This window comes from Ovis aries, chromosome 1, assembly GCF_016772045.2.
Source record: "Ovis aries strain OAR_USU_Benz2616 breed Rambouillet chromosome 1, ARS-UI_Ramb_v3.0, whole genome shotgun sequence".
Classification (NCBI taxonomy): Eukaryota; Metazoa; Chordata; class Mammalia; order Artiodactyla; family Bovidae; genus Ovis; species Ovis aries.
Genome location: NC_056054.1, coordinates 106,241,112 through 106,260,405, shown reverse-complemented (window position 1 = coordinate 106,260,405; position 19,294 = coordinate 106,241,112). Strand labels below are relative to the sequence as shown.

Here is a 19,294-nt window from a genome sequence, read left to right as displayed (position 1 = left end):
CTGTAGCCTATCCATAGAGTTCTCTAGGCAAGAATACTGGAATGGATTGCCATTTCCTACTCCAGGGGACCTTCCTGACCTAGGGATCAAACCCAGGTTTCCTGCATTGCAGGCAGATTCTTTACTGCCAAGCCAGCAGGGAAGACCAGGGCCGACAGGTGAAGGCTATACAGATGCCCGAGAACACCACGCCGTGTTAGGGCACTGACCCCCATACAGTCAGACATCTGCATGTGGCTATCCAGTTGGCTTTCTGTATTCAGTTTCACATCCGTGATTCAAACATGGACCATGTTGCAGAGTACATATTTAGTGAAAAATTGTTTATAAATTCAGTTCACACGCAAGTTCAAGGGTTAACTTTTGAAGGTGATGGCCTGGGGGTGGTTGGTGGTCTTCAGCTGGGTCCTCTGAATCAAGGAGAAACCTCAGGAGAGATGGGGGTGAATCTTGAAACCAGCTTCTTGAGTCTTCATCTGTCCCTTCGCTAGGATTGACACACCTCTCGTGCGTTTGGGGAGTGGAGGAGCTTGGTGAACCCCTCGTGGTTTAAACCAACGTTTACCAAATGTATTTGCTCTGAATTCTGTCCAGCACCAGGCACTAAGGCAGCAAAGCACAATGAGAAGTGATTTTGGAAAATCCAAAGCTGGGGTTGGAATTCCTCTGCCTAGCCTAAGGCAGAGTCCCCCATCTTCAGCTGCTGGGAGAGCCTGGAACCCTGGAGCCGTGGGGCAGCCCGCACTGAGGGGTCCCTCCATACCGGCCTGGCTGCCTCCTGGCTAGGGCCTGGGCCTCTTCCGGCCAGTCTGCTCTCAGTGGGGTGGGGTCAAGCTGCAGGGGCTGGCTGTGTGCTGGAGGCCGAGTGAGCTGCCTGCTAATGGGGCTGGGCCACCCTGTGCTGCTCCCTGAAGGCTGGACAAGGCTAGGATTGTTTCCCCGCTTCCTTTGTCTCCCACACCCCGCCCAGGCCTGGCCCGCCTGCCTGCCGCTCCTCTCCCTCCCGTTGGCCCGGCTGGCAAGAGCCAGGGACTCCGCCCGTGGAGCCCGGGGCCTGCCGACCCTCTGACTTGGGAGCACCCGTCAAGCTCTGGGTAAGGAAGGTCATCTGGGGGGCTAGAGGCAATGCACCTGCTCCAGCTGCACCACCACCCCCACCCCCCCCCATTTCTTGGCTACAGCTGACTACTCCAGAGACCTGACCCTAGTGCTGAGGGGAGCTAGACCCCAGCATCGTCCTGGTCCACCCCTCCCCGAAGTAGCTGGGCTGCACTCAGGGTAGGTCAGGACACCCCCATCCTCTTGGGAGGGGTCGGTCATCGATCTTGGGTAGTTTCTTGGGTGTGTTCCGAAGCTTGTGGGGTCTTAGTTCCAGGACCAAGGATGGAACCCAGGCCCTCGGCAGTGAAAACACGGCGTCCTAATCACCGGCATGCTAGGTCACTTCAGTTGTGCCCTACTCTCTGGCCCCAGGGACTAGCCCACCAGAGAAGTCTGATCGCTGGATAGCCCCAGAATTCCCAGGGTCATCTACCTTAAAGCTTAGCCGGGGTGCAGACTAGGGACCAGACCTCCCTTGTGTCCAGCAGGGTCCCCAGCATCCAGCTCAAGGGCAGAGGCTTGGGGTTCAGGCTGGCTGTGTAAGGCCCGGAGTGTGTGAGGCGCAGACACAGAGTCGGCAAAGCGGCAGCAGCAGGAAGAGGGGTGGGTCTGGGCTGGAAAGTTTTGGCCTGGAGAGGTGGGCGGGGTGTCCTGTTTTCCCTCCTCCCACCCTGGTGGCCCAGCCCCTCCACTTGTGCCAAGGAATGTGCCTGGGAGAGGCGGCCCGGGAGGCGGGCGGGGCAGTAGAGCCGCGGCCACCCGGAGGCAGCACACAGGTCTGAGGCTGAAGGGCGCAGGGCTCAGGAGGGACAGGGACCGGAACACCCCTGTGGGTGTGAGTGTAGTCGTCAAAGAGCTAAGCTTCCCCCAATTCCTTGCCCCACCAGTGGGCATCTGGTTTCTCCCAGAATTCTTCTTAAGCTCCCTGAGTTTTCTGTGCTCAGCCTAGGCACTGGGGGCCAAGGGGCTTTCTGGCGGCGGTGGCGGCGGCGGCGGCGTGCCTGGGCTCTCTCTGCTGTCCTCTGTAAGTCAGGGTTCTGAGACAGAAATCTGGGGTTAGGGACTTGGATCCAGGGTTCCTGAGGCAGCCTTCTGGCTGAGGAGGCCACTCCACTCCTTGATGGATCAGTCCCCCTTCATGGGGGAACTGAATGGCCCCAGGCTAGGCTGAGGAGGGCCTGGGGTTATGACCACTGGGGAAGATGGGAGAGCCTCCCCAGGCCTGAAGGAAGCAGCTTGGTGGCCAGCTACCAGGGCACGCGTGCCTGTACACAGCCCACCCTGGGACTCAGGGATGGGGTCCAGCCTGGGCCTGGGTGAAAAGGGACCCATGGATGGGGGCAGATACCTAAATCCGCTCTGCCCTTTGTCTCCAGGTCAACGTGGAGGTGCCGGGCCACCATGCTCAGTCTCAAGCTGCCCCAACTCCTTCGAGTCCACCAGGTCCCCAGGGTGAGGGATTCACCAGCTCCTACTTCCCAGGGTGCTGGCTGGGTGGAGGTGCTTCTCTTTGTGCAAGTGCGGAAATCTTTGCCACAGGCTTCCTCTTATCCCTGTCATTTTGGTGTTGGGCTCCTGTTCTCTAAGGAGCAGGGTTTGTGACCTGCTTCCTGGAGCCCAGCACGCTGCTTTACCCGGAGTCCCGAGCCTCAGAGGCCATGTGTCCACCGACTCCCAACCCCACCTTGTCCCCTTCCTCTGCCTCTTCTGTCCCTCACCTGCTCTCTGGGTACTGGGACCTGTGCTGAGATGGGCTTGGATTCAGTCTGGCTTTGGCACCATGGTGACCTGCAGACCATTCCCTTCAACCCTCCTTCCACAGGTCTCTCTTGGAGAGAAAGGGTGAAACACAGTGACTCCCCTCTTCTCCCCCCACCCCGCCCCCACCCACTACCCTAGGTGTTCTGGGAAGATGGTATCATGTCTGGCTACCGCCGCCCCACCAGCTCGGCCTTGGACTGTGTCCTCAGCTCTTTCCAGATGACCAACGAGACCGTCAACATCTGGACTCACTTCCTGCCCACCTGGTGAGGGAAGCTCTGTCCCAGGCTTGGGCCTCGAGCTCAAGGGGGTACTCAGGCGGGCCAGGACTGCCTGGGCCCACGGGCTGCAGTGGGAGTCGCCGGGGCTCCGGTGGCCTGAGCACGTGCCCGCCGCAGGTACTTCCTGTGGCGCCTCCTGGCGCTGGCGGGAGGCCTGGGCTTCCGGTCGGAGCCCTACCACTGGCCGCTGCTCGTCTTCCTGCTGCCCGCCTGCCTCTACCCGTTTGCATCGTGCTGCGCGCACACCTTCAGCTCCATGTCGCCCCGCGTGCGTCACATCTGCTACTTCCTGGATTACGGTGCGCTCAGCCTCTACAGCCTGGGTGAGCCCCACGGCGGCGGCGGCGGGCAGGGGGAGGGGAGTTTCAGGCAGGGGGGGGTGTGTGGCACGGGGGTCCTGGGGCGGGGCCTCAGCTCCCGCCCCGCCCCGCCCCCAGGCTGCGCCTTCCCCTATGCCGCCTACTCCATGCCGGCCTCCTGGCTGCACAGCCACCTGCACCAGCTCTTTGTGCCCGCCGCCGCACTCAATTCTTTCCTGTGTACCGGCCTCTCCTGCTACTCCCGGTGGGTGCTTGGCCAGTGGTGAAGGGGAAGGCGGAGGGACAGAACAGGGCACCCACAAACACTTGGACACCCAGGACCGCTGGGTGTGCCTGTGCCCCACTGCTCCTGAGCAAAACTAGTGGCTGTGGGGCCGTTTACTGAGGACTTAGTGTGCCCAGAGCCTGCGCCTCAACACCACCCCGGCTCTGTGTCTCCCTCAGCGACCTAAGCGGCACATGTCTATCCCCGTTTTACAGCTGTTGTCACTTAACAGAGGAGTTATGTGGCCTAAGGGCTTTCGAAGCCACTAAACATTCCATGGTGGCCAAAGGTCCCCTGCCCTCCTCTCACCCCCATCCCAGCATAGTGATGGTGACCAGCCTTTCCCTCTTGCCTCCCAGGTTCCCAGAGCTAGAAAGCCCTGGGCTCAGTAAGATCCTCCGCTCGGCCGCCTTCGTCTATCCCTTTCTGTTCGACAACCTCCCACTTTTCTATCGGGTAAGGCTGCTGCTTTCCTGTCCTGACCCTCCCAGTGCCCAGTCCCACCCCCTCGAGCCCTGCCCCCCAGCCCTGCCACCCACCCTCCCAGCCCAGCATCCAGTCCAGCTGTGCACCCCCCAATCCTCACCAGATCCCAGACACATGATGTCCAGCCCCAAAGCCCCTCCCCACCAACCCTGCTTTTCCTTTGCCAGCTGGGACTGTGCTGGGGCAGGGGCCACAGCTGTGGGCAGGAGGCGCTGAGCACCAGCCATGGCTACCACCTCTTCTGTGCGCTGCTCACTGGCTTCCTCTTCGCCTCTCATTTGCCTGAGCGGCTGGCACCAGGACGCTTTGATTACATCGGTGAGCACAGACCTGGCCTGGCCCGGGGGGGTCAGGGTGACAGCTCCCAGAGCCCTGAGTGAACCGAGCAGAGTGTTCCTGGCAGGGCCCTCAGGTTAACAGCAAAACCAGCAGCACGTACGCCAGGGGCTCTGTGAACAGCAGCTCACTCGTAGTTGCTGATAACTCTGGGAACCTTAAGAAACCCTGGGTTTCTTATTCCTAGTTTTAGGGGAGTAGCAGGCCCAGATGACGGGATGCTCGCCATGGATCACAGGACGAATTGGGGCAGCCCTGGGGATGGGCTATGTGTCCTCACCTGCCCACCCTCCCCACAGGCCACAGCCACCAGCTATTCCACATCTGTGCAGTGCTGGGCACGCACTTCCAGCTGGAGGCGGTGCTGACTGATATGGGATCTCGCCGAGCCTGGCTGGCCACGCAGGAACCGCCCCTGGGCCTGGCAGGCACGGTGGCCACTCTGGGCTTGGCAGTGGCCGGGAACTTGCTCATCATTGCCGCTTTCACAGCTTCCCTATTTCGGGCCCCCAGTACATGCCCCCTGCTGCAAGGTAGCTCACTGGAGTGGGGTACAAAGGCCAAACTGCAATGAGGTCCCATCTCTGAGTTTGCCCTGGAAAGAGGCAGAGTCCAGGCAGGCCCTCATATAGGGGAGGAGACCAGACCCAAGCCTGATAAGATGCGGGCACGTCTGAGCCTGGAAGCAAGAGTGTCTGAGGACAGAGCGTGGAGGTGAGAAGGGAACTGGGAAGACAGAGGCGAGGAGAGGGCCTGAGAGGCTGGGAAAGAGCAGGAAGCTCAAGGAGGGGGCTCTTGATGGGGTTGGGAAGTGCTGAGGGTCTGAGAGGGGAGATGCGTGTGTCCAGGCTGGAGCTGCCCCACCTGCCATCGAAGGCTGGGGTGGGAGGCACTGGGTCCTTTTATCTGGTCCCATTTCTGGTGCTCCTGGAATTTCTGCGCAGCCCAGGGAAGAACTAACATGGCTAACCCAGGCCCACCCTGAATGCTTGTTAACCTGGCTGGGAGGCCCCCTCGTGCCCTACCCCCAAAGCAGGCAGCACTGGCCGTGGCAGTTCTTGGCCTGTGGCTGTGAGGGCATCTGTCCTGGTCACAACCGTGGACTCCATATCCAGGCCTCTGGGATCTGGTCTGTTTGGGTGTGTCATGGATGGGGCAGTGGGTTGAGGTGGGGGTGGGTGCTGGGCTAGAGAGGAGAACCCTAGCTAGCTAGACTTTAGGAAGCTACCTTCAATGCTTCTGGAATCAGGCAGGGATAAATAAATACATCAACAACAGATTTTGGGAAACACTTTCTGGGACTGAAAAAGGTAAAACCTCTGGCTCCACTCCCCATCGTCCCAATGCCTCCTCCTCACACTCCACAGATGGACAAAAAAAATCACAGCCCCAGTTCCTCTTCTGGAGTTTATTCTAGAGCAGCGGGGATGATGGGGAGGGGAGGGGTCCTGGAGAGAAGCCAGAGCTGGGGGCTGCCAGCCAGGTCAGCAGGGCTGCGAGCTCTAGACCGGGCCGTAGAAGCGCCGATAGGCCTCCTGGAAGCCGATGTGGTCAGCTAGCTCATCACAGTCAGGGTTGAGCTCACACACCTCCCTCCTGGGCTCCAGCGGATCTGGGTAGGGGGCTGGGGCTCTGAGAACCCACCACACTGGCCATGAGCCTCCATGCAAAGTGCCCGCCCCACCTCCCACGGCACTTGGGGCTCCAGGGGACACCCACAGCGGCCACTCCTCCCGGCCCATCCTGCAGATGCAGGGCCTTGGCCCAGTACCTCCCCTCCTCTCACCCCAGCCCAGGATCCAGGTAGCGCCTGAGTCTCTTCACCACCTCGCTGCCCTCCTGCTTGGACACGAAGGCTGTGGAGCACAGGGGCAGGGGTCAGGTGGCTCCCAGTTTGGGTGGATAAGGTGAGGAGCAGGCTGGCCTTCCTGAGAGCCAGATGGGAGGGAGCAGGAGGGGAGAATGGGACTAAGGGGACTGGGGTAAGAACGGGTGCTGGGAGTGGGCAGCTCCCTTGGGGATACGGGGCATAGCCCCCGCCCAGCCCACTTCATACCTGTGCCTTTGCCCGACTCTGCATCACCAGGCTTTGCATCTGCAAAGAAAAGGAGCCCAGTTCACCCCTGCCCATCCCTAGGGCCCTCCCCACCTTCCCCTGCTTCTGGCAGCCTGCTCTTCCCTCCTTTTCCTCCACAAGGAGAGAAGGGGGCAAGTGGATTGTGACTACAGAAAGCTAGCTGGGCCGTCGCAGGGACTGCCAGTGGAAGGGGTGAGGAGGGGAGGCCATGGCACTGATCTGGGCCAGGGGCGGGGCGCTCACCTGCCTGGCCAGCAAGGCAGAGGGTGGCCAGGCCCAGCAGGGCGAGCACGGGGGCTCTCATGGTGTCTGTCAGCGGCTGCGCGGACCCGGCCAGTCTGCTTCTCCTGGCCTCCAGCGCCGTTTTATACTCTCTGGGCTGTGCCCCAGAGGCAGGGGTGCGGGCGGGTCACGGGGTAGTCTGCCAGGGCTGCTTGGGGCTCATCCGCCTCAGCTCTGTCAGCCAAACCCCAAAGGAGGTTGTGGTTGGAGCTGTGGCTCCCTGGGCAGGCCCCCGGAGTGATGGAGGAGGGCTCGCCTTAATCCGAGACTGCCAGCCTCCAGAGGAGGTCCCCAGCTCCTCCCCACGGGGTTGCCCCAGGTCCCCCAGCCCCTACTCTCCCTCTGAGCCCCAGCCTCAGTTAGGGCCATCAGGGGGGCAGGCTGGGAGGGGAGGATGGGGAGCCTAGAGAGGAAGGGGGGCCGGGGTCTAAAATAGAATTGCGTGGAGTTGGGCTGCGGCCTCTCAGACTGTGATTTCCACCGTTGGCCCCATGGGCAGGAGCCAAACCGCAGGGAGGGCGGGCCTGCCGACAGATGCCCTCATTCGCCCTGAGGAGCCCTGTCCTAGAGAGGCCTCGACAGCGGGGCGGCTCGGCCCTGTGCTTCAGGACAGGGGAAGGGGTCGGGGCAGCTCTTTGGTCTGCCACCGGCCAGGTGGGCCCCAAGCTGAAGACCTCCTTACCCGTGCCCCTCACAGGTGGGGACGCAAGGTCTGCACGGGGCGGGAAGATGAAGAGCACCCCTGGGCTCCTGACCACCCCTTCCTCTTCCTGCCCTCACAGCCTCCCCAATGCCAACCCTGGGGACCTGTCCTCCAAGGGACAGAATATCCATCTCGAACTTCTGCCTCAGCTCAGGCTGGAGAAGAGGGGTGTGCTCACCCACCCCCACTCACCGAGTGGAGGCCTGGCAGACACAGCACTGCCCGCCCACCCCCACCTGTGGCTGGGTGTTTGGATACCTCCACGGGAGAGGAGCCACTGGGCTCAACTTAGGGGTTGGTGTCTGTGAAGAGGGGCCACCCTGACATCTCCCAAGTGTCCCTGGAGTTCCCAGACAGACCAATCAGGCCTCTGTCCAGTGAGGGTGAAGCTCTCGCCCATACCCCTCACCCTCTGGTCTGGAGGAGGTACCCACCCCACCTCTGGCCAAGTCTCTCCTGATGCCCTGTGGCCCTGGCTGGGGAAGAGGGGGCGTGAGGAGCCAGAGGACAAAGTCCCAGCCCCCGGGAGGGCCCACCGATGCAACCACTGACGAGGCCCACCACAGAGCGTCTCTCAGAAGCAACCCAAGGGGACGAGAACGGTGGGCTGGCTTGGACAGAGTACACCCCACGGAGGCTTGTTCTGGCCTCAGGGAACCCAAGGGTCCTGGTTTTGGTGACGGGGCTTCCCAGCCCTTCTGTATATGATGGTTAAACACAGCCCCCTCCCGCCCTCCCCAAGACCTCTTGCAGCCCTGCAACCAAAGACCTCGATGGGAGCCAGGACTCCGGTCCAGGGTGGAATCTTGGCCTTGGAGAGTCTGGGGAGAGGCCCAGGCGGAAGCAGCACCCTCACAGATTACAGTGGAGTGGAGGAGGTTTATTTGCGGATGTGGGGAGAGCATGGCAAGGGCCCCTGGGGCTGGCCAGCAAGGGGGCAATCAGGAGACTGGAAACAGAGTCCCTGAGCCAGGTCCGAGGGCGGGCTCAGGAACTGGCAGTGTCTGTCGGGGGGTAGGGTGGCGGGTTGGCCCAAACCTATACGAGAGGAAGCACGGGGCCTGCCTTCCACGGCGGAAGCTGGCCAAGAGTCCTCAAGTTAGGAGAAAACGGAAGGAATCTGAACGTCGTGTATGTTTCTGACGCCAAGGAGCCCCAAAGTACAACAGCAATGGAGACACTTCCTTCTCCAGCAGATTCCATCACTGCTGAGGGACTGTTCTCACACGCAGCTCACTCAGGCCCAGCATCCTGGACCACAGGGCCTTGACCTTGACTGCCCTCTGCTCCTGGGTCTGGCCCTCTCCTCCTCACTCAGGCTCCTTTAGCACGGCCAACAGCTCCTTCTGTTCTCTGTGTAGAGCCTGACATCAATGAGAGAGAACAGACAAATTGGGAAATGAGAAAACCCACACCCCTTTCCTCCACTGTCCTTGACTCCAGGCCCGAGTTTCTGGCAGGACGATATGGAAGGCGTCTGTGACTCATGTCACGGGCCCAGCAGGGCATGTTAGGAAATCCACCCCACTCAGCAGGTGTTTATGGCAGGCTTGAGGCCTCCACAGAGAAGACTGATCTTCAGAAAGGTCCCTAAAGTGTCCCCCTGACCCTCTGACCTCAATGGAGATTGCTAGCAGAGATGCTTTCTTAAATGGACTTTCAGCTGGGCTAATGGTTTAGCTGCTAAGCTGTATCCAACTCTTTTCGACCCCATGGACTGTAGCCTGCCGGGCTCTTCTGTCCATAGGGATCTCCAGGTAAGACTACAGGAGTGGGTTGCTATTTCCTTCTCCAGGGGATCTGCCCAACCCAAGGATCAAACCCACACCTCCTGCTCTGCAGGCAAAGCCTTTACCACTGAGCCGCTGGGGAAGCCTTCAGCCGGACTAGACATGGAAATTGCGGTAAAAGGGGCTCTCTGGGCTCACACAGGGCGCGGCGCTGAGCACACCTGACCCACTTCAGACAATGGCTGGGATCTGCGCCTATGGCGGGAGAGGTGTGGCTCTAAGAGCAGGGTGCGCCCTCCTTCCTCTTACGGCAGAAGCACCGAATGCCACAGCTGGCAGGGCTCTGGGGATCACTATTTGGCCAATTTGGAAGCCAGAGCCCCGTCAGGGAAGTGACCTTTGGCCTCACAGTGATGGAGTGGCAATGTCAGAGCACCCGAGACACAACTCTGAGCCACGGAACCCGGCCCAGGAGCAGACCAGGCTGAGGGCCTCGGCTACCCGTCCTGGGCCCCGCCAGGCAGGCCTGGGCCACTACACAGCACAACAGTGCAGCCCCAGGGCCGGAGGCTGAGGAGCGCGGACGAGAGGAAGCAGAGCAGGACACAGCCCTTCTCCCGCCGCCGCCTCTCTCAGGCTCGGCGCCTTGCTGAGGCTGCGGCACGGCCTTTAGGTTCCCCTGACTGGTCTTGGGAGGAGAAGACCAAGGAACCCAAGAGCCATGGATCTGGGGACCTATCCTGCTCAGGATCAGGAGGGTTTGCCCCAGGAAGGGAGCTGTCAAGTGGCCATGATAGACATCAGCTGGACAGAACCCAAAGGCAGGCCACGGTTCAAGCCCCACTAGAAACCCTCTTTGGGACCGTGCTTTGAGCCAGCAAGGAAGCCGCCTCATCACTCTGCCCCACACCTGCTATCTGTGCCACCCAGCCTGAGCAACCCTTCCCTTTGTTTACCAAGTGACTGGGCCACTTTCAGGACACGCTTTTGTTACAGGGAGGCTATGTTGTAGGTATGCTGACACTCTAGAAGTCGTTCTAAAGTACACGCTGTAAAGGTGCCGGGCAGTGGTCACGTGGAGTTGAGCCGCCATGGCTATGGAGTGCTGACCCTGACCGCGACAGGGAGAAGCCGCCCCTGGGCACACCACTTGCTCTCTCTGGGCCCATTCTCTCCTCAGCTGCCACAGGGCACTGAGGGCCGGGCCGGGGCACTCACCTGCCAGGCCTGCTGCCGGGCCTGGGCCTGCAGCTGCAGCTCCTCCAGCTGCCTGCGCCCAGCCAGGACTGCGTCCGCCAGCTGCCGGTTCTCGGCCTCCTGCTTCTGCACACGACGCTGCAGGGCCCCCCGCTGCTGCAGCAAGTAGGGCGCCATGGCGCTGCGCAGGTCCTTCTCCGGGATCCCACTGGGGCGCCTGCAGGGGGCGCAGGGGTGGGGACAAGGAGGAGGAGGAGGTGGTGGGGTGAGGCCTCTCCTCCAAGCCCAGGTGGCACGCCCACCTTTAGCCTCGAGCTGAGCTGGCTCTCCTATGGTCTCTCTCACTCCCAAAACCGATCCCATGGCTCCTGCTCCTGAAGGGAACGCTGACCCCTGTCCCTCAGCTTCCGCTCCCAGGAACCCACCTCTTCCCTTCTCACTAGTCCGCACCCTAGCCTTCCTCCTTTCATCCACATACACTCTCCCCAGCTCTACGCCTCCCGGGTTGAAGGAGACTCTCCTCTGTGCTTGTGACCATGTGCCTTGCTGGGGCGTCCCCGCTGTCAGACTGTGAGTGGCCCGAGAGCAGGCCCAGACTCCAAGAGGCCATGGCTGGCTAACGTGGGAAGATAAGGAAAGACAGATCTGAGAGGGCAAGATTACAGGGGTTCTGAGTGCCCAGAGGGAGGAGATGGGTCAGTTCTGATGGGCAGGGGCACAGAAGCCACTGTAGGTTCTTTAAAAATCCTTTGTCAGTTATAAAAGGTACTTCTCTTCAGTTCTGAAGATCATAAAGCATTAAATTGAAAACCTCGAAAACGGTTTTCCCTCCTCCTGACCTAGGAGTCTGCTCAGGCAGGGAACGGAGGCAGGAGCTCCGGCCACTGTGGTTTCAGTGCCCTCAGCTCTGCACTCCCGTCCCCAGGGCCCCGCTCCCTCCTGCCCAGGACAGCCAGGCAGCGGGTCTGCCCCCAGAATCTCCTGTCTTAGTCACTGGCGAACCTCTGGCATGAAAAACAGTTCTGGGCGTGTAGTAAATGCTCCTAAAGTATTTGTTGAATGAACAAATGAATAAAAACCAGATGCCTGGGCCAGACTAATCGACCTAAGAGTCCAAACGTCTCTATTCCACCTCATCCCACTACCCTCCACCCTCCCTCTACCCTCTCTCCCACAGGCCAGGGGGGTGCTGAAACAGCTGCCTGGTAGGATTCTCTCATCCCAGTCACCTCAACCCCCAGGATGACATACGTCTGCCCCCAGCTCTCCCTCCCCAGAGCGGCGATGCGTTTGTCTCTCTGTGCTGGGGCACTGTCTGGTGTTGGTCCTCTCCACCTGTCCCTGTCACAGGGTCCTCTCAAGGGCCGTGAGCCCACAGTCTCATGCACATGGTTCCACCAGAAAAGCTCCTTCAAAATGCTGAAATGCTGGGACTTCCCAGGTGGGCCAGTGGAAGCCTGGGTTCCATCCCGGGTCACAAAAGTCGATCCCACATGCCGCGCAACTAAGATCCATCCAGCACAGCCAAATGAAAAAGAAATTTTTTTTTTAAAGATGATGAAATGCTGCCTCTTTCCCTATGAGACTGCCTGTGTCCAGGGGAGCAGGCAACGCCCTTCTCACCAGGCTGGCTCCGTACGGTCTTTGCTTTCTTCCACGATCGTGTCCAATGCAATCAGGACAGCTTCCAGGTTTCCCTCAGCTTTGATCTCAGAGATTTCCTCCTGGAGGGAGAACAGGCAGGAGCTATAATGATACTAGACAATTCCATATGCTGAACTACTAACGGCACTTAGTAGAATTCCGGCTGACTTAGATTCTGCCTTCACAGAAGCATGCCAACTTTCCCACATGTGACTTCTGTAAGCACGGAAGCGCAACACAGAAAACGCTCTAAGAGCCTGCATGGGCTTCGCTAGCGGCCCCGTGGGTCAGAGTCCGCCTGGCAACGCAGGGGACGCCGGTTCAATCCGCGGTCCAGGAAGACCCCACATGCCACACGGCAGCTAAGCCTGCGTGCTACAACTACTGAGCCTGTACTTTGGAGCCCATAAGCTGCAACCTCGAAGCCTGTGTGCCACAAAGCCCGCGCTCTGCCACAAGAGAAGCCACTGCAGCGAGAAGCCTCGCCTCGCAATGAGAGTAGCTCCCACTCTGCACAATTAGAGAAAGCCCACACTCAGCAACAAAGACCCAGCACAGGTAAAAAAATTAGAGCCTGCAGCAATGCTCCCCTCCTGCCCATCATCTCTGAAGGCTGCACACCGAGCGCCCCCGGCTGACAGCACACACACGTTCTGACGCTTAACGAGGCCCATCCTGGAGGGTGCCAGCATGGAACTGAGACTCCCCAGGGAGAGTTATTGGAATCCTGTCCTTTCCTGTGGCCCCTCCAGTATGCAGTTCCCGTGAATTCAACCATTTGCTAAACGCCTCCTCTGTGCCAGGCTTTGCAGCAGGTGCTGGAGAAACAGAGAGAAGCAGAACCAGGCCTGCCCTTGCTGAGCTCCCAAGCTCAGGCGGGACAGCAACTATAACCACCGTTCCAGCACGGGACAAGGAGACTGGAGACGTCCACGTCATCTGGAGGGAAGGGAAGGCGGTCACTGCAGCCCCTGGGCACAGAGGAGTCCTGGGGACTGAGGGCAGATGGGGGCCAAGGGCACCCTGCCCTCGGAGGGCTGATGACCTGGAAGACAGGACCTGAACCAAGAGTGCCTGCAGGGATTCTTGCCACTCACCTGGATAGAAGTCTGCAGCTGAGTTATAAACTTGTCATGGATGCGCTGGGTCATCTCAGGCTGCAGCTGGTAGAAGCTCTTGTAATAGTCAGTGAACCTCTGGAAGCTGGTGGGAGGAGAGAAGGCATAGGCTGGATTCAGAGTCATCAGCTGGCGCCTGGGCAGCGCTGCCCCTCGTCACAGGGCTCGAGGCCTTGTCTCCTTCATGACTCTGGCTAATGGCAGTGGGGGCAGAGTCTCACCTGCAGCTCCGGTCACTGAGGATGGCTCAGCCCCTCCAGTCTCCCCACTTCCTCTCAGCAGAGCCCCGGCTGAGTTCAGGTGTCTCCCTCTGAAGGGTGGGTCACAATCAGGCCAGCCACGGTACTTAAACTCGACCTTACCAAGCACCAAATCACCAGGAGGGCTGATGAAGACTCAGACCACTGCCCTGCCCTCATTCTGAACAAGCTCCCAGGCGATGCTGATGCTGCTGGTTTGCGCCCCTCACTTTGAGAATCTCTGGTCCTTCCAGTGCCCTTGTAGGGCTGCATTAGGACAGGGTATGTGGACGCTGGGAGAGGTTTCCTTACCCCTAAAAAGAGCCACACAGGAAGAGCTGATGCCCGTTCTGTGGGCCTTAACTATACCCAGGTGAGGTTCCAGCCCCCAGCAACCACGGGGGCCTGGCCTGGGAGCAGAGTTTCTACCCTAAGGAGGCGAAGCAGGAAGAAGAAAAGAACCGGGCCTCAGAACATCATCAAACTGCTGGAAACATCAAGCTGGAGCCATCCTACCTCGGGGTTTCTTGTTAGTGAGGTAATGGATTTCTCTCATGGTCTGTGCCGTTTAAAATCAGGGCTCTGTCACTGGCAGCTGACGCACTCCTTGTAGCTGCAAAGGTCAAAGGGTGCCCAGTACACTCCCGATGGCTGGCTCCTCTTGGACAAAGGAACTGAAGTAACTGAAACGAACTCTCATGGCTGTTTCCTCTCCCCCCTCCACCAGTCTCTGCCTGCTCTTTCAGGCTCTTCCCCTCCACAAGTGTTCTCTTAGCATCTGCTATGTGCTGGGTGCTCCAGGTCAGTGAGGCTGGCACGGGCCCCCTGGTGCTGCCAGTGGAGGAAGAGATGGCAGGAAGTACATAAACTCACATGTGAACCTGGGGATGGTTACTAGTAGAGTGCTTGGAGGGAAAAGGGCCAGGAGTTAGGGGCTCAGAGAGTGCACCGTGGGGATCACCTTTAAGTGTGGGGGTGGTCAGTGAAGGCCTCTCTGATGAAGGAATGTCAAGGGACCTGCAAAAAGTGGCTGAGGAGGTGTCCCGAAACACACCTCGAGGCTTCACTGTGGGCTCAGATAGTCCTCAGCCATCTGGGCCAGCTAGGGGCTCTGGACAAACAGGACGTTAGGTAGCTGGAGCCCAGTGTGCAGGCCCCGCTGCAGCCAGGGCGTCGCTGCTGGGTCCTCCCTTTCTCACGGCTCTGGGCCTCCTGGCCCATTCCTACCACCAGAACAGAGCCCTCTGAGGCAGACGCAGAGAGTGGCGCAGTGGTGTGCCGGAGCCAGCTCCCAGTGGCTGCAGGAGGCAACCGCTATATTGCCAGGAGATCTGTGAGGCAGTTGTTAAACACAGTAATTACTGAAAATTAAATTATGCAAGATCACAATGGATTATACTAAGAACAAAGGTACTGGGGCTTTCCTGGCGGTGCAGTGGCTAAAACTCTGCGCTCCCAGCACAGGGGGTCTGGGTTTGGTCCCTGGTCACGGAACTAGACCCTGCATGCTGCAACTAAGATCCAGCACAGCCAAATACATACATAAGCATTTTTCAAGAAAACCCACAAAGGTGCTAACTGCTCAAAACACACAATGTCCAAGTCACTCTACACATTTCCCTCTGCTCCGGAGGCCGACTCCATCCACGGTCTCCCATCCGTGGAAGCACTGCTGCCCGTCCCCCCTCTGCTGCATGTAGAGATGCTACGCTGCTAGGCTTATTTACACCTAGGAAGCGGGCAGACCCCGCAAGCCAGGGCTTTATTTCTGGAGAGCTGGCTGTACGCATCTACCAGCACACCTCTGGCTACAGGCGACCGTCTCCCATCCTCTTGAGGGTACACATTTGGTATCCGCGCACCTTGGGGGCAAAACCAAGGTACCAAATACAAAGATGACAGACGTCCTTTCACCCTCGGCAGAGCCCCAGACATCCTGTTGTTTGGCCGCTGGCCCCACGAGCCACGCAGTCTGCGGCTACATGGAGGAATGTGGAGGGACACACGACGCCTGACAAAGCACGGCTGGAATGGAGACCGGGTAATTGTGGCTTGAAATGGGTCTGGCTCAGAAACGGGAGATCCTGTTCCTCCTCCCAGCCCACTCGCCTAGCGCATCTGAGTTGGGTGCATCTGCTCTCAGCCCAGGCTGGCAGCAGACAGGGCCCAGGGCAGGGGTAGGATAATTCTGCTCACCAGTGCCGCTGGTCAACTCTTCTGGCGTCCCCTTCCTGGTCTGTGAGATCAGTGAAAGTGATGGACCCAGAAACACGCACACTGATACAAACACACAATACAGAAAACATGCTCCGAGAATGTGGAGGGAGAACAGTCAGGCTGGAAGCAGGGAGGAAAGTGGTTTCTTTTCTTTCAGTTTCACTGAGATATAACTGACATATCGCACCCTGTAAGTTTAAGTGCACAGCATAATGACTTATATATACTGGTAAATGATTACCACGGTAAGTAAACATACACCATCTCCGAAACAAAAAGGACTTCCCTGGTGGATCAGATGATAAAGAATCCGCCTGCAATGCGGGAGACCTGGGTTCAATCCCTGGGTTGGGAAGATTCCACGGAGGACAGTATGGCAAGCCACTCCAGTATTCTTGCCTGGAGCATCCCCATAGACAGAGGAGCCTGGTGGGCTACAGTCCATGAGGTCACAAAGAGTCGGACATGACTGAGTGAGTAAGCACACACAGAGAAACAAAAAAGAACAAAAAACTGGATTTTCCTTGTTATAAGAACTTGTAGAATCTGCTTTTTAAACAGCTTTCACATATACCATACAGCAGTGATAACTGTAGCCATCAAGTTGTGTGGCGTCTCTAGTACTGATTTATCTTACAACTGGAAGCCTGCATATTCAGATCACCTTCTTCATGCAATGCCTTCTCCCCTCAGCCCCCAGGGATTCCTTTCTTGAGAGCCAGTGCAGACTTGGGAATACTGGGAATGCTCTTGTAAATTTCTTGAAGAAACACACTCACAGAGAAATAGGAAAAATGATGCATTTTAGAAAAAATTCACGGCCACTCCTGCCAAGTGTCAGCTTTTATCTTCTCACGTAAATTCTAATATCTCTGTGGACAGGGATGCCATCCACTATGGCGCTGGGATGTCCAGGGTAGCCAGAACAGTGCTAAATGCACAGCAGCACTCAAGACAAGCTGCAGACCAGGTGAGTGCGACTAAGCTGAGGCCCAGGCTGCGCGGCCTCAGACGTGGTCCATTCCCAGCCACCTCCCCTACCCTGGACCCTAGGGTGCCAAAGCTTGGGCTGCTTGATCAGAGGCGCCCTCTCCACAGAGCATCTCCATCAGCCCCTCTGCCAAGCCCTCCTGTGCCCTGTGCTGGAATGGTCTTCTGGCCTTGGCCTCCCAAGAGTACACAAGGGGCCCTCCTGCTGTCTATGCTGGGTGAGTGTGCCAGCTCTAAGGACTGCCTGTCCTTTTGCCTGGGTTCACATCCTACCTCTACCACTCATCAGCTGAGTGACCCTGGACGACTTCTTTACCTTTATAAGCATCACTCTCTATCTCCATCAAACAGAGATAATAACTATCTATAAGTCACAAGATTACTGGTTAAATGAGGTTAAACATGTAAACACTTAGTACAGTGTACAGGGAAATGCTCCATGTTAGCTTCAATTGTTGTCACTATTTTCAAAGCAACAGTCCTCACCACCCCCTGAAAAGTGTAGAATGCAGCCAGTGACTGCTTCCCAGGGCTGGGAAGCCTGAAAAAGGCAGGGGCTTAGTAAAGCATCCTGACTGCGACTGCACGTGCAGGAAGAACCCGACCCCACTGCGAAGAAAAGGCTACACTGTGGTCCCACAAAAACGGCCACATTTTTCATCAATGAAAGTATTTTCTTACTGGAGTATAACTGCTTTACAATGTTGTTACTTTCTGCTGTGTAAGAAGCGAATCAGCTGTGTTTACACATGTACCTGCTCCCTTAGACGCCCCTCCCACCCCCACCCCACCCCACCACTCTAGGTCCTCACAGACCACCAAGCTGAGCTCCTGGATTACACTGCAAGCTCCCACCAGCTGCCTGTTTGATACATGGCAGTGTATTCACATCAAACCCCATCTCCCAATTCATCCCACCCTCTCCTCCCCCGCCACCCGCTGCTGCGCCCGCGAGTCCACTCTCTGTCCGTGTCTCTGCTCCTGCCTTGGAACTAGGCATCTGCACCATTTCTCTAGATCCCTCATACACACTGGCTATACATGGAAAACACATATATCGTTAACATATGATATTTGTTTTTCTCTTTCTGACTTAAACTCCGTTCTGTATAGTAGATTCTAGGTCCATCGACGCCTCTCCAAATGACCGGTCCCGTTTCTTTCTGTGGCTGAGCAGCGCCCCACTGCATACACGCGCCGTGTCTTCTTCACTCATTTCTCCGTCGACGGAGCCTGAGGCTGCTTCCACGTCCTGGCTGCCGTAAACCGTGCTGAAAGTAACTGTTCAAAACTGCATTCACTGAATTTCAAAACAGAGCTGACTACACACTAACTGATTTTAACCTGTTTTTTTCTCTTATTATCCAATATCTGAGACACCATCACTGTTCTTGAACTCATCGAAAAAGCATGTCATTCACAGCACTAAAAATTCATTGCAAGGACTTCTCTGGTGGTCCAGGGGTTAAGATTCCACATCTCTAATGGGGGCCTGGGTTCGATCTCTGGTCAGGGAACTAGATCCTGCATGCTGCAACTAAAACTCAGTGCTTCCAAATATAAAACAGAACAAAACCAAACCACCTCACTGTAAACTGGGTTTTCACGTATGTTTAACTTAAACTATTTAAGGCCAGAATCAAGCTCTGGTGGCGAGTCCATCTGTCAGTTTACAGACGCAGATAAACTGCAGGAATGGAAAGACAGAGGCACAGACAAGCAAGCATGTGCTAGACGGAGAGGGCAACGGCAGCCCACTCCAGTGTTCCTGCCTGGAGAGTCCCAGGGATGGGGGAGCCTGGTGGGCTGCCGTCTGTGGAGTCGCACAGAGTCGGACACGACTGAAGCGACTTAGCAGCAGCAGCAGTGCTAAGGAAACCTGGTGTGGCCTCCTCCTCCACGGTGCCCCGCTTGCTGCCTGCCTGTTCCACAGACTGTCCACCAGAGGGCGGGTGAGAACCGGCGTTTTCGCTCAATAAAGGCATGGAGGGTGAAGACAGACCAATACAAATATACAGATATACAAATATATAGAAGCTGGGGAGCATTGTCACAGAAACCCATGCTCTCCACCCGCCACCCGCCACCTGTACAGCCACCCTGCTTTATTAAGAAATGTTTCTCTAAAATGAAAAAAAAAGAAAGAAAGAAAAGAAAAGAAAGAAATATTTTGCTGCTTGGTCTTTCCCCCTCACCCTTTTCAGCCTCAGGACTGAGAAAGGAAGAGGGAATAAAAACCAGAAGTGTTCCCTGATGAAAGTAAGAGGTCAGTTAGCTGCATGTAAATCCAGCCAGAACATCTGCTCACACCATACACAAAAATACACTCAAAATGGCTTAAAGACTTAGATATACGACCTAACACCAAATAACTCCTAATACTGAACACAGGCGAAACCTTCTCTGACATAAATCATACCAATGTTTTCTTAGGTCAGTCTCCAAAGGGAACAGAAATAAAAGCAAAAATAAACAAATGGAACCTAATCCAACTTACACGATTTCACACAACAAAGGAAATCAGAAACGAAATGAAAAGACAACCTA

General features: G+C 57.3%; 3 protein-coding genes across 8 annotated transcripts in view; 1 reads left to right on the top strand and 2 right to left on the bottom strand.

Annotated features, from left to right (window-relative positions):
- The first annotated feature begins 1,020 nt into the window (after positions 1 to 1,020).
- PAQR6 (progestin and adipoQ receptor family member 6) lies at positions 1,021 to 11,643 on the top strand. Of its 5 annotated transcripts, none has more exons than XM_042255414.1 (9): positions 1,021 to 1,094; positions 2,046 to 2,125; positions 2,478 to 2,553; positions 3,001 to 3,128; positions 3,261 to 3,466; positions 3,581 to 3,707; positions 4,088 to 4,184; positions 4,382 to 4,532; positions 4,850 to 5,827. In XM_042255414.1, exons 3-9 carry the CDS (start codon positions 2,503 to 2,505, stop codon positions 5,122 to 5,124), a joined length of 1,035 nt encoding a protein of 344 aa, XP_042111348.1. In that variant the 5' UTR covers positions 1,021 to 1,094; positions 2,046 to 2,125; positions 2,478 to 2,502; the 3' UTR covers positions 5,125 to 5,827. The 5 variants fall into 5 exon arrangements, with proteins under 5 accessions (XP_042111348.1, XP_042111357.1, XP_027832149.1 ...); XM_042255423.1 differs by lacking the exon at positions 2,046 to 2,125 and adding an exon at positions 1,182 to 1,278; XM_027976348.2 differs by lacking the exon at positions 4,850 to 5,827 and adding an exon at positions 9,408 to 11,643 and having other exon boundaries at positions 1,021 to 2,125.
- On the bottom strand, positions 5,944 to 6,938 carry BGLAP (bone gamma-carboxyglutamate protein). The gene is given in 4 exon segments (NM_001040009.2): positions 5,944 to 6,182; positions 6,337 to 6,406; positions 6,607 to 6,645; positions 6,871 to 6,938. Coding segments are annotated over 4 exon segments (300 nt in total). The 5' UTR covers positions 6,932 to 6,938; the 3' UTR covers positions 5,944 to 6,052.
- Positions 8,472 to 19,294, bottom strand: part of PMF1 (polyamine modulated factor 1) — a 26,846-nt gene continuing 16,023 nt past the window's right edge. Inside the window, exons 2-5 of one of the 2 annotated variants that reach the window (XM_004002607.5) lie at positions 13,281 to 13,386; positions 12,163 to 12,263; positions 10,561 to 10,756; positions 8,472 to 8,976 (exon numbers count right to left, since the gene is read on the bottom strand). In XM_004002607.5, coding sequence (XP_004002656.2) covers positions 8,923 to 8,976; positions 10,561 to 10,756; positions 12,163 to 12,263; positions 13,281 to 13,386 — 457 coding nt within the window. In that variant the 3' untranslated portion in view covers positions 8,472 to 8,922. The remainder of the gene's footprint in view (positions 8,977 to 10,560; positions 10,757 to 12,162; positions 12,264 to 13,280; positions 13,387 to 19,294) is intronic. The other variant, XM_042255448.1, reaches the window with a different exon arrangement.